This window comes from Oryza glaberrima, chromosome 7, assembly GCF_000147395.1.
Source record: "Oryza glaberrima chromosome 7, OglaRS2, whole genome shotgun sequence".
NCBI lineage: Eukaryota > Viridiplantae > Streptophyta > Magnoliopsida > Poales > Poaceae > Oryza > Oryza glaberrima.
In genome coordinates this window covers 26,416,045-26,431,138 of record NC_068332.1, presented here as the reverse complement: position 1 = coordinate 26,431,138, position 15,094 = coordinate 26,416,045, and the positions used below count along the sequence as shown (strand labels likewise).

General features: G+C 41.2%; 2 protein-coding genes and 1 non-coding gene across 4 annotated transcripts; 1 reads left to right on the top strand and 2 right to left on the bottom strand.

Moving 5' to 3' along the window:
* Positions 1 to 129: 129 nt before the first annotated feature.
* Positions 130 to 8,944, bottom strand: LOC127779781 (uncharacterized). 2 transcript variants are annotated; one of them, XM_052306681.1, is made up of 24 exons: positions 8,600 to 8,941; positions 8,363 to 8,472; positions 7,958 to 8,030; positions 7,798 to 7,859; positions 7,572 to 7,713; positions 6,992 to 7,210; positions 6,813 to 6,879; positions 5,965 to 6,370; positions 5,437 to 5,584; positions 5,190 to 5,350; positions 4,834 to 4,933; positions 4,657 to 4,731; positions 4,442 to 4,576; positions 4,240 to 4,332; positions 3,596 to 3,778; positions 3,411 to 3,515; positions 2,481 to 2,639; positions 2,067 to 2,111; positions 1,736 to 1,957; positions 1,372 to 1,478; positions 1,226 to 1,282; positions 1,040 to 1,121; positions 701 to 962; positions 130 to 619 (listed from the first exon to the last, which is right to left on the bottom strand). In XM_052306681.1, exons 1-23 carry the CDS (start codon positions 8,738 to 8,740, stop codon positions 798 to 800), a joined length of 3,057 nt encoding a protein of 1,018 aa, XP_052162641.1. In that variant the 5' UTR covers positions 8,741 to 8,941; the 3' UTR covers positions 130 to 619; positions 701 to 797. The 2 variants fall into 2 exon arrangements, with proteins under 2 accessions (XP_052162641.1, XP_052162642.1); XM_052306682.1 differs by lacking the exon at positions 130 to 619 and having other exon boundaries at positions 762 to 975; positions 8,600 to 8,944.
* A 2,443-nt stretch (positions 8,945 to 11,387) lies between these two features.
* Positions 11,388 to 11,459, top strand: TRNAH-GUG (transfer RNA histidin (anticodon GUG)). Its single transcript has one exon. It is a non-coding gene; the product is annotated as a tRNA-His (tRNA).
* Positions 11,460 to 12,890: 1,431 nt separating this feature from the next.
* LOC127778929 (pyruvate decarboxylase 3) lies at positions 12,891 to 14,744 on the bottom strand (the record flags this gene model as incomplete). The annotated part of the gene is made up of 1 exon (XM_052305576.1): positions 12,891 to 14,744. A coding segment is annotated over exon 1 (1,851 nt), but the record flags the coding sequence as incomplete, so codon positions are not given.
* Positions 14,745 to 15,094: the final 350 nt, after the last annotated feature.

Below are 15,094 nucleotides of genomic sequence, written 5' to 3'. Positions count from 1 at the left end.
GGGCATACGACACTTGGAAGGAATAATCCTAGGAAGATACTATGCATAATCTTATCAACTCATCTTGCCAATTAGAACACGAGTTGCAGCCTCGAGAGCGCGTACATGAAATGCGGAAACAAATCTCCATCTCAAAACAGTACTGCATTACTTCCTCATGCCTATTCTGTTACAAAATACTTTTTAACAATTACAGTGTTACCAGCACGATGCCCGGTCATGCATTTTTTTTCAACCGGGCCGAGAATAAATCCCATGCACAATTTTACTCACTCTGGAAGAGCAGATCTAAAAACTCTGCCAACCTCAGACTGACGACCAAACCCCCACATCACCAAACACAAAAATTGTGCAGAGCAATCTTCCGCAATCGTATCGCACGGTGAAATGAAACCTCTCTTGGGCTGGGTGGATGATCAAACAACACACAACCCCCCAAAACATCGGAAGAACATTGCCACTGACAGTAACCGGTAAACAACTGTAGAACTACCCCACCTTTTGATACTCAAATGTAATCTACACCTGTAAAATCAACAATCCATAATTCCATATTACCTTCGACAGTACAGTGCATCAACAGCAGGACTGGAAAATGCTGTGCATCCAATAGCATAACCTGAAAAGAAGCAAGGATTGCCAAATACATCAAGGAACGCAGCTTGGTGCTGAAGTACTGAATGCTCTGGTAGTTGCTTACTGTATTCGAATCACATGCACTCCAGTGGCTCATGATGCACCGCTCGCTCTTTACCATGCTCAAAACAACAAAGAATTCACTAGGATCTATGAACATCTCATGCAATATTCAGGGCCTGCTGCAACTGAGCAAATGCTGCTGGATGGATCCTGCCGATGGCAGCATTGAAAGTCGCGTCCCCGTGGAGTGCTGCACATGCTTTTAAGTTATCTCTTAGCATGTCCTCTAGAGAAGCTTGCTTGATAGGATCCGAGTCCTTTACCTGATAGAGTGAACTGTCTAATTATGTGACCAGATAAACTAGTATATGGAAATGAATTAAAACTATTAATAACTTACTTGTCGCTTTCTCAACTCTTTGCTTGTGTTAGAATAACCTGAATTATCATTGCCAAGCCAAGAAGAGCTTGTAATATCACCACTGCAAATCATTGTATCAACAATAAATGAAACTGATATAGGCCTTAAAGATTTAAGGAAGCGCAATAGCAAAAATCATATCAAAATGGAAGAATAATATGACACCTAGTATCATCCTCAGTCTTCACTTCACGGCCCCCCATGATAACAGTAGTGCAGACACTGCATAAAAAACATAAAGTTGATAACTGTGAAACTACCAACAAAATAGACCGTACGTTTCACTTTATACTCCTAAGAAATTGTATTACCTTAATATGTCATCAAGTTTGTCAATGACTTGAGGTACATGTAAAGTCAAAATTACAGAAAGAGCCATTGCATATTCTTTCTGTTGTATAACATTCGCATCATCTACCTGTCCAATGATACTTCTTTCGTTAAACAGTAAGTCCCAGAATTTACAAGCACGTGTTCACATCGAAAAGACTAAAACATGTAAAAAGTTTATTAATCAAGGTTGATATTGAATATTAAAGTACTATACCAGAATATGGAAGTAGGGGGTATAAATTATCTAAACAAAAAACATGTACCTTTACTGATAACAGGACCAAAACATTCACATTGCAGGTTAAAGTATTAAAACAAGAACAGAGATGCTGCAGGATGTACCTTGTCAATCCACATATCAACCAAAGAGAGCAGCAGATTATTGTTTACAGAAATCCCTGTTTGTTGAATGCTTGTCAGAAGGGCAGGCTCTGATAATAGCTGTCCTGTAAAGTTTGTGTTCATCACCAGAAGTCTAGCAAGAATTGCTCCCGCAGATGCACGGACAGTTGTCCTAGAAGGATTATGTTCATCGTCTTGATTCAAACATATGAAGATAAGTTTCTAGAAGTTGACATGAGTGGACAAGTCAGAATAGTGAAAATGCAAAACAATGGAAGGGAATACATTGAATCATCTGAACATTCTGGAGTTCAACAAACCCTAGAAGTACCTGAAGAGCACTGGATATTAGCGGTGGGGCTTCCTGAGGAAAGAGCTACACCCAAAAGTTCCAGTTAGATTGATGAGAAATGGATTAACAAAGAAATTTAATTGCTGGACTGAGAATGAAAGAGATACAGATCCACGCCATCCCATTAAAGGGCATTACAATTTAAATTCTGACAGATAAAATGGCTATAATTAATTGACAGTGCACGTTTCCTTAACTCTGACACAATATATTCAGGAAGGACACTTCTAGCCTAGATCCTTAATTAAGATAGACTATGTTAACCCTACCAGATATTTTGCTCAGATGATTCATGATTGTCAATGTTGCCCTAATATATTCACCGTTACCAACATAAGCAAAAGTAGTAACTAAGAAAGTCAGAGCTGCTTCACAAGGGGAGATTATAGTAACCTGAATAAGAAGATCAATAATTGGTAGTGCAGTGAGAAGACCCTTGTCGTTTACATTTCCAACAATAGTATCAAGAATGTTCGCCAAGTTTGCACCATGCCTTTTCAAAAATTCTGATCCACCAAAAATTATGTAATCCTCAATTATGTTGATTGTGACCTACGTCATTAAAAATTCTCGTCAGAAAAAATGAAATATCCCCAAATCTTCAAACAGGGCATTTGATACAATTATATTTTAACTTGTAATATATTTGAAGTCAAAATACAAGCAGTTTTATTTTTAAACCGCAATGCAGCCCCTTTGAAGCAAGAGGGGAGACCTTTAACATAAAGAACCACCTGCATGGATCGATGTATGAAACAAAATCTTGTTCTGGTATCAAAATTGTGAATGGTCCATCAATGGTTGTAAAGCATGTGGGAAAACTAGCAGCAATCCAATCAATGTCGTGTGATAGTAGAAGATGACATAGGAAGAACAAGTAACATTTGCAGCCTCCAAATGACAATACCAAATTGAGCACATGATAATCATCAAACTCTGATTATAAACGTTATGGTTAGCTCAAGTCGTAGTAATCTTGTTGAAACATACAGCTAGTCAACTTGTGGGGTGACTTGGCCATTCAAAAATAAAGGATAAAATAATTTACATTTTTTATTCACAAATTCATAGCAGGTTAATCAATATAGAAATGAAGTTACATAATGGATTTAACTAAATGAACACATGAAGTAGAAGATATTAACAGAAGCAAATCATGAATATAAGAAATACAGCCGCAAATGACACAGGGCAAATTTACTTGGTGTTTCTGCCTGATGACATTCAAAATCAGATTGTACTTCTGAACATAAATATTCTTGATATGTAAAGGACTAGAAAGAGATGTTTTGTTTCTTTTTTTTCCAGGGTGGGTGTTCTAACCTCCAGATGATCGAAACTTCTAGTCACAATGCCCACAAGATAAGGGAAGAGATCCAGCAGTTGAGATACGATGGAAGGAGCATTCAAAAGGGTTGTTTCCCACAACTGCATTATAAACTCATCATGAGATTTTCAGTGCATGCAGAGTCCATGGTGGACATAGAACAAGGTAAGGAACTACTTACCAGAACACTGTCCTCGAGAAGATTGAGAGCATCAGGGCTATCCACGTTTATACCACTTTGGAGTATAGGAATAAGCATATGGTAAGAAAGAGGCGACTGGTATCCGACAGAAAAAATAAAGGTTCTAAGTGCTGCTAGCAATTGAATCTGAAGCAGGCTTTCACCTGCAGATTCGTCCCAGATCTGAGGAGAATGATTCAAAAATCAGTACTAATTAATTTGCAGAAAAAAAAGGAAAGTTTGAATTGTCATTGAACATTGAACTGATAAACTCCCTCACTGACTACACAAAAAGTTTGTGTTGTAATGATTTTACTCTCAAAGAAAGCAAAAGGTAAACATGCATTAACTTGCTAACCGGCTATCTAAAACTATTGCACGAAAGATAGCAAATCAATAAGATGGAACTGCAAAGGTATTTCTAGTATTATTAGATGGAGAGGAAAAATTACACGGCATTGGAAGTTAAAATAAACTGGGGAAAGCTTATTGACAAAGGCGGGCTCATCTAACCCTTTCCAAACATAAAATTTTTCAAATGATGGTATGTCAAGAGCATACTGCCCAGTCAGTTCAGCCAACAAGAGAATTCCATTCTACAAATATAGGTACATACAAAAGGAAGTGGGGGCTTTAGGCCATACCTTCTGGAAAAAATGTGATAGCTGACTTGCAAATGGAATAACCTTGTCTCCAGCATGTTCAAGAAGGACTGAAATGAAATTCAACACTTGCACCTACAAAAGAAGCCCTTAGAGTGTGAGCATACGGGCATGCACACGCGCATAAGATGATGTTCAAATTGGCACAGAAAGGAGAATAAAGGTGCACAGTGGAGATTCAAACCTTCGAATCAAATTCTTGGACATCTTCTGTCAACTTGAAACACATTGTCCAGCATGTAGGAAGACATTCAAACAAATCTAGTTCTGAAAAGCTTGATTCTTGAAAAAGATAACACAGAGAAGAGCATGCTGCTAGCTGAAAGTTTAACAGCATGAACAAATTATTAAATAATTGGGAGAATATACAGGTATACAATCAAAGGTATACAAACATACCCTGACAGCTATGTCATTGTCCTGCAGCAATCCGACCAAAGCATGATAGACTAATTTCCTAGTGTCACCCTTGATCTGCAGAGTTAAAAATATTAGAAGCTAAATAGGTAGGAACCCACAAAATAAACTTTTGGCATTAATATTTAGTTTTTCTTGAACAATATTAAAGAACTAAACCTCAGAAATCCATTGACCAAGTAGCAATGCAATCTTTCGACGGATGATACGCATATTTGGGTGGCCATTTGAAATTTCAATGGATAGAGATCCATGGAACCTGAAGAAATGAAAAAAGGAAAGGAAAGGAAAGAAAGACAATGAACTAGAATTAGATAGAGCCATTGATTTTTCTTACTCAGATACAGAATGTCTGCATAAGAATATAAAGTGTAACATCAAGGAGCGTTTGCAAACAGCTGTATAAATATTAATCTCATCTTCACTAAATTCAACATAGAAAAATGTCAACACTAACTAAAATGTATGAAGACTATCCAATCTTCTACAAGGTATTGCTGCTCTTTTTAACTTACCATTCATTAAAACTAAGGTAATTTGAAAGTTCATAATAAACATGACCAGCAGCTGTATAAGCAGCATCCTTCAAAAGCATTCCAGCAGTAACATCTGTTTCCAGTGGTGGAGACAGAGCCATGGCTTCACGAAGAATGGAAACAACAACTGGAGCTAATTGCTGAGACAACATATCATTCTATAAGCACTACAAGATTCAGTTATAGGCCCACATGTCACAGCAAAAGAACATCACGATGTACAAACCTCTCGATAGTTCTCAAAGATAACAATAAAGAGGGCTTCAGCGCATGGGCGTTGTTTCTCAGTCCATTGTACCAAATTCTGCTCATGATGAAATGATTCAGGATTCTCTGACCATTCTTCCAAATCTTTTGCTGTGTAAATGAAATATCTGGACAAGAATTGGAAACTTTCAGAGTCTAAGAAGGCAAACAAAATCCAAAAATGAGAACATAATGCATAGCTACAAGGGAGACATACTCCACTCGCAGGGATACCTTAGTGTAAACATAATGTGCATAGATAGTTGGCCAAAAGATGCCATACTGCAAGTCATTTTTACTATCTTTTGGGGGAACATCATTATGGTTAGCTTCAAAATGCATATCCAGCAGTTTTGCAGTTTTTCAAGTTGAAATAAAGGCTATCTTATCTTAGACAAACCCCAAGTTTGTTATATTTGCAAAAGGACCAAAACATGCACATCCAAACAGCATGCAGTTTAGGTGGGTACTATAGAAATGTGCCAATTCTATGAATTCCAATTATTACCTTCTTATCAAAATGTTGCACAGCAACATAACTCGGTCACCAGGCAAAACAATCTTCAGCATGTCACTAGCCACTGCTCCAAAGTTTTTCTTCCGTTGCTCCAGACTCAAAGGCTGTGAGCTTTCATTGATCACACGACCTGTGGGACTTGGTTTGTATTCTTTACACTCCAATACTGATTTAACAAAAACCATACTTTGTATAAGGAACTCCTCAAAAGATGCTCCACCCTGTTCAGGATTTGTGATCATATTCAAACAGAAATCGACTATAGCTGGAAGAACAGCTTGGTGAACGAAAGAATATGGATGTCTGCCTTGTAAGGTAACAAGGACTTTCATCAACTTAGTGCATGCTCTTTTTGCAAAATCCCATAGTTTTGCTTGCTTATCTTTGTAGGAGGAATCTGTCAAGTAAGAGTAACAGAAGATAATTTACTTGAACAAAGCAAACTGAAATGAATGAGAGTGTAAGTTGGCAGGCCAGAAAGATTAACACCAGAAACAAGATTAAAGAAACAAAGGTTTCAGTTGATAATAACAGATATAATCGGGGTCGTGTTACAGGTTAATATTTAGTTCACCATACTTTTTAGAAGACCAAAGAAATAATTCACTCTCAGTTTCTTGGTGTTAAATAATTCCCGAGGCAAATAGCAAAAAAGGTTGCAAAAGGATATCCCTCATCATCAATGATTAATACCTAAAGTTTAATATAACTTGCAATGGATATAATTTGGTGAACTCAGAAGATTGAAGCTGTTTCTGGCTACTTAGGTTAAATGGTCAAGTCAGACTACGATCAAAGAAGGAACAAATGCAAGATTACAAGTAAAATGTGTAACTTACAATAAGGAAGGAGGGATTGAATGGCAGTTAAAACTGTTGGACAAACTTCCCTAACCTGCCAGACTTCCTACAGAGCACAACAGTTGGTTAGCGCTCTTGCTTTCTGGACCAGTTGATGAAGATTGTAGAACAATAAAACTATGAGCAAAAGATATAATCAAAATAGAAATTATGACTACCTGTGCGGTTGTTGAGTCACTTGCATATCCTGAAAATATTAGTTGCCTGATTATTTTTAGACAAAGCAACCAACGGTCGCAGATCAACATAAGATCATTTGATTGCTCTAAAATGGAATCTATATCACTCCGCTGTGACAGCATAGAAAGATTCTGTAATATAGTCTGCACATCACTCTTCCAGAGGTTCCAGGTATACTCAAACAAGTGACTAGTGATCTGCATAGATTAGTGAGATGTATGAAATCATAATTTTATGTTTAAGCATAAATTCATGTACTCATGTTTTAGAAAACAATTGGTGAAACAATAGAAAGTTCTATGAACAACATTTCTATTGACCATTGAAGCAAAATCTGACAATATTGACAGGCTCGCATAATAGCAATCCACCTGCTTGGCACTTCAGATGCCTTAACATGCTCGGCTAAATTGAGCTAATATGTATATGTTAATGTGGTCCATCAATCATTTTAGTTGACATACACCAAACTGAAGGAAAGATGGAAAAATCAACAAAGCACAAGCACATCTGAGTATTGATGCACATATATAAGTGGATTCTGCCGAATGAAAATACCTCAGCATAGTTCCTCTGATCAACAGCAAGCCGTTTAGTTGATAGCTCCTTCAGAGTTCGAAACAGAACCATGAATACACGATGTGAAGCAAGAACATCAGCTGACTGCAGCTGTTGTGCCAACAGAGAGAAGAGGTCTGGCCTGAATGTCATTCATCGTGAGAAAGCATTGTACAAAACTATTCAACCATATGAGAGAGAGAGTTGATAAGAGTTGTAGGCATACCATTCTTTTGGGTAATCTAGGCGTGCAATCTTGGAAATTAGTACAGCTAGCTGAAGTGCAATCTGCATTGCAGCGGCAACAACAAGAAAGCAATTTCCGATCAATGCATATTATATTTGTTCAATGTTATCGGATTGCATATATGTTATAAAATGTGCACCTGGCTATTCTCCTCTCGTATATTTACCAAAAGGTTTTTTCGAAGGTGGTCCTTCTCCTCGTTGCTAATTCCACTACACCAAATAATTTAGGCTGGTGAGTGGGATGTCAGATTAAATCAACAGGTTGCAAAAATGTAAAGCAAATCAGAAGTTGTACTTCATAAATGCAGAGTTAGGATTATCATATCATATCCAAAGGGTGCATTTGCCCCGTGAAATAGGTGATCTAAAAGAAGTAATTTGGTTCGACGGTAGCTTATGCTTCCTTTCGGAGGCTATCAGTTGCTGCTCCTTGAGTTTTAAGTTAGAATTGTCAATGACTCCAGCGGAAATGTGTCGCATCGAACAGAAAAGCAAAAGACAAACAAGTATGTGAAGTTGAATAGAATAGAATGGAGGCTCACTAGGAATCCCGGCGATGTCGCCAATAGCGACTGATGCTGTTCTTAAAATATACTGTGGCAAGCAGACGCACGTCTTCACGGCAAGCCAAACCCCTAGCTGAGATGATCTCCTGGAGAAAAATCAGATCAGCAATTAGCTCCCTGAGAGGCGTGCGCCATTGCCCCCATGGATCGAAGACGAGAGGCCAAGCCCTAGAGAGGGATGAATACGGGGGAGGGGGAGGCACAATGGCTTACCAGTAGGCATGAGCAGAATCCTGGGCGGGCCTCGCACTGCGCGAGAGCTGTTTCCGCCGGCCGCCGCACCGCTTCGTCGGCGCTGAGCGAGTTGACGAGGACTGTGTACATCGTCGGCACATCGCCGGCGGAGAGCGCCATAGCGGCGCCCGGGGACACGAGGACGAGACAGGACGCCGCGACCGCGAAGGAAGGAAAGGAAAGGCAAGGCGACCGAAGCGACGGCGGCGGCGGCGGCGGAGGGGGGTGTAAGGCGAAGGAAGGATTGATCGGTCGGGGGATTGCAGAAGAAGAAGCCAGCAAATGGGAACGCGAGATTTCTGGTCGGAAAACCTGCCTGGCTCCACCACCCAGCCACCCCATTCTATTACTCATCTTTCTTTTCTTCCACCGGTTATTAAATAATATGTAATTTTCAAATAAGTTTCAGTTTATATTGTGACCTTATCTTAAGCAAATGTTGAGGGAATATAAGAAGGGTGGACCTAACATTTTTATGCAATATAAGAACTTTCTCGATAAATATATCGTGTTTGCTAGTGTGACAACTTTAGATTTCTCATACTTTTAACATAACACTAGTGCCGATGTCAAAAAAATGTAAACAAGTTAGCACATGTACAAGCAGCATGTGTTTATTTAGGGAATTGGAAAATATTGTGTTACCCTAATTTATTATCAGCATGTGGTGCAACACCATAATCTTTCCATTTTAGACATTTTATATTAAAACTTAACTCCCTCGTGTTGTGGTGGAAGTTCTCTCAATGGATGGTAAAGATCATCTGTCATGTCAACAATATAAGGCCATGACATCAATAACTACTAGAGGATGCCCCGCACGTTGCTGTTGGACTTGGTTAACATTAATTTGTTAGATAGGAGGTACAATCTCAAGAAGAAACGGAAGAAACAAATGACTTTCTTGGAGAAATTCTTTTTAGCAACCCTATCTAATTTTTGTAGATAATTTAGGTAGCACATTCAAAGCATAAGCTAAAAAAAGCAAAATGGTTTGACGCAAGTTAACAAATTGTAATGTTAACTGAATGGGCATTCGGCCATAAATCTTTTTTATACGGATTGATGGGCCTGATATATGTAGATGTGTGTGGAGATTGGGCAATGTGTTCATGTGGGCTATATTTGGCACTGAGGAGGCGAAGAGACTCACTCGGTGCCTGATGGGTTGGGCTCTATGATGTGTTCCATCCAACGGCTGAGAAGCAATCTAATGCATTCATCCAACGGTTCACAATTGATGATGACGTGGAAGCATGAGGTTTGAGCTTTTGGCGTTAACTTTATAGAAAGAAGGGATTGCTTCTATAGTCATGCGCAAAAGTTGTTGATGTGCTTGCGCTCAAGCAAATAAAGAAAAGTCGTTGATAAGAATAGGAGATGTGGTCTTAGGAGTTAGGACTGCTCAAATTCATGTCTAACTTACTTCCTGAGTTTTCCATAGACATGAGTACCATGATATAAATACAAAATATCTACAAGAGGAACATATCACTTTGCAACTCAAGGAACAACAAACACAAAACATATCTAACCCCATCAAATCGACATTAGTGAAAGCGCAAAGAAACAACTAGCCATCTATTGCCTCACCAGGGCTTTCCGACATAGTCGTAGGATAGACTAAGATTTTTATTCCGTACTTTATACTTGTGATATTGATATAGTGGTCACTCAATAGAAGACAACATAAACCTACATCTAATTTGATCCGAGTCAACTTTGGTGGAAGCTCGAAGAAAACACTTGTGCCTTCTTGTCCGACTCAACTCGGAGTTTTTAATCCCTAGCTGTCAACTACCTCACTAGGGCTTATGCATGGCTATTACCTACCAAGGAACCTAATTAATCTTGTATAAGAATCATCGTCTCCCTTTTCTCCCTACATCTTCGTTTGAATCCTTACTTTTGTCTTATCCCAGAACGTCAAGCATATATACTAGGATGGAGGGAGCAAGGCAGAGTATGGCTTGAGCCCCATGCCTTGCTTCATAATCCTTATTATAATCTTGAAAATTGATATGTAGTTTATTAAAATAAGTAAGCTTTTATTCGCTCAGTCCTATATGTGAAGATTTTCTGGCTCCACCACTAATCTGTTGAGAATGTTTAATGGAATATGCAAATAAAACAAGCAGAGTATCTAACTATAGCAATTTTTTTTTCAACAATTGAAATCAACAACACAACATAATATTCATCTCTCAAGTTAGAATTAGAATAATATGATAACTTAAACATATTGATATTTATTTATTTTGAATTGCAAATGTACATTATAAGTCCAGGCTTATAGTTGTAGGTTCACATATAAAAAGGTACTCCCTCCATACTCATAAAGGAAGTCGTTTAGAACAGTGACACGGTCTCCAAAACACAACTTTAACTTTTTATTTCTATAAAAATATTTATTGAAAAGTGATATATGTATACTTTTATGAAAGTATTTTTCAAGACAAATCTATACATATAACTTTTACATTTTTAAACTCGACAACTTGAGAGTTATTCATGATTTATATTCCCAAGGTTTGACTTAAACATTGTCCTAAACGACTTCTTTTATAAGTATAGAGGGAGTACATGCACAATAACACAATAGATGGGGCATTTGGACATGTTTCCAGCAATTTGGTCTTTATTTTCCTGCCGCATCCATATTACATTTCTTGATGTTTTTTTAACATGTTATTTATTAATCTCCTCATCACGCCCTTGCACTAATTTATCTTAAAAATAGAAATGAATCAATAACTAAACCAACAATGTGGCTGTAGTTTAGTGGTGAGAATTCCACGTTGTGGCCGTGGAGACCTGGGCTCGAATCCCAGCAGCCACATATTTGTATTTTATTTTTTATTTTCCATCGAGACCAGCCCAAGAATTTTTTTTCCTATTTTTCATCAAGCCCAGCCCAAGAGCCCAAGAATAATTTCAAGAAAGCCCAGCCCAATAAGTATTTTGGTAAAGCCCAGCCTAATAAGAAGTCTTGGGTTGGTATGATATTCACGCATGAGTAAATTGCATGTACGGTATATTAACTTAGTAGATGTGTGTAATTCAGTGTCTATAAAAATTTTATAAATAAACGTATGAGTGCAACAACTTGTAAGGTGGATGCGATTTTTGATACAATAAGTTAATAAACGATGTGACAACTTAATTATTCTAAATATTTTACTTATTTTGATAATATACTAGCGTGGATTTGTATGAGTATACTAAAAGTCAATTAAACTTTACTATACAAAAAATATTATATTTTGGTTGAATTTTAGGAGGTGATGAAAAAAAATCCAAATCGATGGTGCAAATTGGGTTTGCAATGTAATTCTTAAAGTTAAATTAATATTAGTAGGATTGCTATACGAGACATCATGAAAAAAAAAACTCACCCACTCAGCACAACACATGCTTATAGTCAAGTCGTTTCACCAAAATGATAAATTGTCTAAGTTCTTGTATTAGAACGAGTACAACAACTTTGTTAAGTTGTTTCACCAAAATAATAAATTGTCTAAGTTATTGCATTAGAACGAGCGCACCCACTTTCAGTTCTCAAATTATTATTATACAATATCACATCCACATGCCAATTGTTGAACCGTGGGTACAACTTTACTCTTCACACATTCGCTATTTTCGATTAAGCCCAAACCTAGGAAACATATACACTGGAGTATATGTTCATAAGTGCTCCTATCTGCTCGTCGTGTTTCATGATCTCAAGGTTAGCTGCACATCTGCGACTGCGAGCTGCATCATTTTTTTTATATGCTTATGTGTGCCATACGCACATGCGATGTGTGCCTTCGAGCGAGCACGCGAGCTACATCATTATCTCTACTATTATAAATATTATAAAAATTAAAGATATTTTTACCGATATTTTGATACGTTATTCGTGTATGAGTCATGTTTTAATTTTGTTCGTTTTTGAAAATACAAAAGAAATTGTAAAGAAATCTCTTTAAAAAACTCGCAAACTTGAGACGGTGGGACTCCTAATTACAGCTCATAATTTTCTAACAAAAAAATATATCCAAGCGAATTTAACACAGTGGATTTCACCTTAAATAAACCATATAATAATAATAATAATAATAATAATAATAATAATAAGATTAAGATTAAAATAACATTCACCCGTTGCAACGCACGGGGATTTTTTTCTAATAATTGAAAATTGTAGCTTTATTCACTCCATCATTTATTCGTACGATGATTCTATATGATATATATATATATATATATATATATATATATATAGTATACTAATATTATCGAAATTTATATATAAAAGGCAGCAGGTAGGTGTAAATGGGGCCGGGATCGAGGATGAATGGTAATGGCGGTACCACTGCGGGTTGGGCGGCCTGGAGTTGGCGGCGGAGACTCTGGAGCCCCATTCGAGGAGCTCCTTGCTGGTGTCGTCCTTGTGCGCCACCACCTCGATGAAGCAGAGGCTGTCCGCCTTGTCCCCCGTGGCCGTCGCGATGGCCGCCTCCAGCTCCTCCTCGCACCGCACCCGGGTGGCCCAGCACCGCCCCTCGCCGTTGTGGATGGCGTTGACGAGGCCCACGTAGTCCCAGTTCTTGATCACGTTGTACGGCCCGTCGTGGATCTCCACCTCGATGGTGTACCCGCCGTTGTTGATGAGGAAGATGATGCTCCGCTGCCCGCAACGCAGCATCGTCGACACGTCCTGCGCCGTCACCTGGAAGCTGCCGTCGCCGATGCAAGCCACCACCCGTTTTTGGACAGCCTGCGCGTAGCCCAGCAGCGCCCCCACCGACCACCCGATGGAGCCGTACTGCATCTGGAACTCGTACCCGCAACCCTCGGGCAGCCGCAGCTTCTGGCAGTTGAACCACGAGTCCCCCGTCTCCGCCATCACCGCCCCGATCTCCGCGCCACCGATCATCCTCTGTATGTGCTTGAACAGCACGTTCACCCGCAGCGCCTCCCCGGCCTCGCACTCCGGCAGCTGCCCCTCCGGCACGAAGATCCTCTTGTAGTTGTCGAACGCCGTCGTGTTCTTCCGGACGCGCTTGGCCAGCTCCGACAGGAAGTCCCTCATCATCACGCACCCGAACGCGGGGCCATTGCCGATGGTCACGCGGTCGGGCTGCACCACCACCGCCTTCTCCTTCTTCAGCAGGCACGAGTACCCCACGGAGCTGTAGTCGTTGAAGATGGGCCCCGCGAACAGGTAGGCGTCCGCGGACTCCACGATCTCCGCGCAGAAGGCCGTGCTGACCGCGCCCCAGTAGGTCCCGATGAAGCGCGGCAGCGTCTCCGGCACCAGCCCCTTGGCGGACGGCATGGCGGCCACCGCGTAGCCGCTGGCGTCGGCGAGGTCCACGAAGGCCCCTCCGGCCTTGGCGACGCGGAGCTTGGGCCCCGCGACGAGGACGGGCTTGACGGCCTTGTCGAGGAAGGCGAGGGTGGCGTCGAGCGCGGCGTGGAGGCTGGCCTGGTTGGAGAGCCTCGGGGAGAGGAAGTAGGGCACCGGGTCGCGGGAGAAGGTGGGGTGGGGGACGGCGGGGAGGTTGCAGCTGACGCTGATGTAGACGGGCTTGCTCTCCCTGATGGCGGTGGAGATGGCGCGGTCGATCTGGTCGTGGGCGTCGTCGAGGTTGTTGACGACGGCCTGGTAGCAGGTGAGGGGCTGGAAGCAGCGGAGCTCCTGGGAGAAGTCCGGGAGGCCGATGGTGTGGTGGAGGATGCGGTTGGTGCCGTAGTCGTTGGAGTTTGGGCCCCCCACGATGCAGATCAGCGGCAGGTTCTCGCTGTACGCGCCGCCGATGGCGTTCAGCACGCTCAGCCCGCCCACGGTGAAGGTCACGGCGCAGGCGCCCACGCCACGGGCCCGCGCGTACCCGTCGGCCGCGTATCCGGCGTTCAGCTCGTTGCAGCAGCCCACCACGCGGAGCCCGGGCTCGGCGATCAGGTGGTCCAGAAGCGTCAGGTTGAAGTCCCCCGGCACGGCGAACACGTCGCTCACGCCCACCTGCACGAGGCGCCGCGCCAGGTGCCCGCCCAGTGTGGCGTCGCCGGAGGACGGCACCACCACCGCTGCCTCCTTGGGAGATCCTCCTCCTCCGCCGTTGCTCTCCATTAATTAATCTGTTATATACAGTAAGTATGTGGGGGTGGGCGTGTTCCCGTATATATATGCATGATTATGAAGATGATCGATGCGCGCGCGCGGTTTCGTCGCCTACGCTTTCGCTGCATCCTCTGTGGGGGATCGGTGGGCCTACATGTCAGTTACACAACAGACGCGCGGCAGCATACGTACGGCGCCGTGATTTAATTTGAATTGGTCTGTCAATCCATTGATCGATGCTAGCCATACGGCCCACGGATGCATGCAACCCTTCCTTAATTAATCGATCTTCTACGGCACAAGAAAATATTCCGTGTGGCAGTAGCTGGAATTGAAGGAATGCATATGCTTACTGGAGCAGA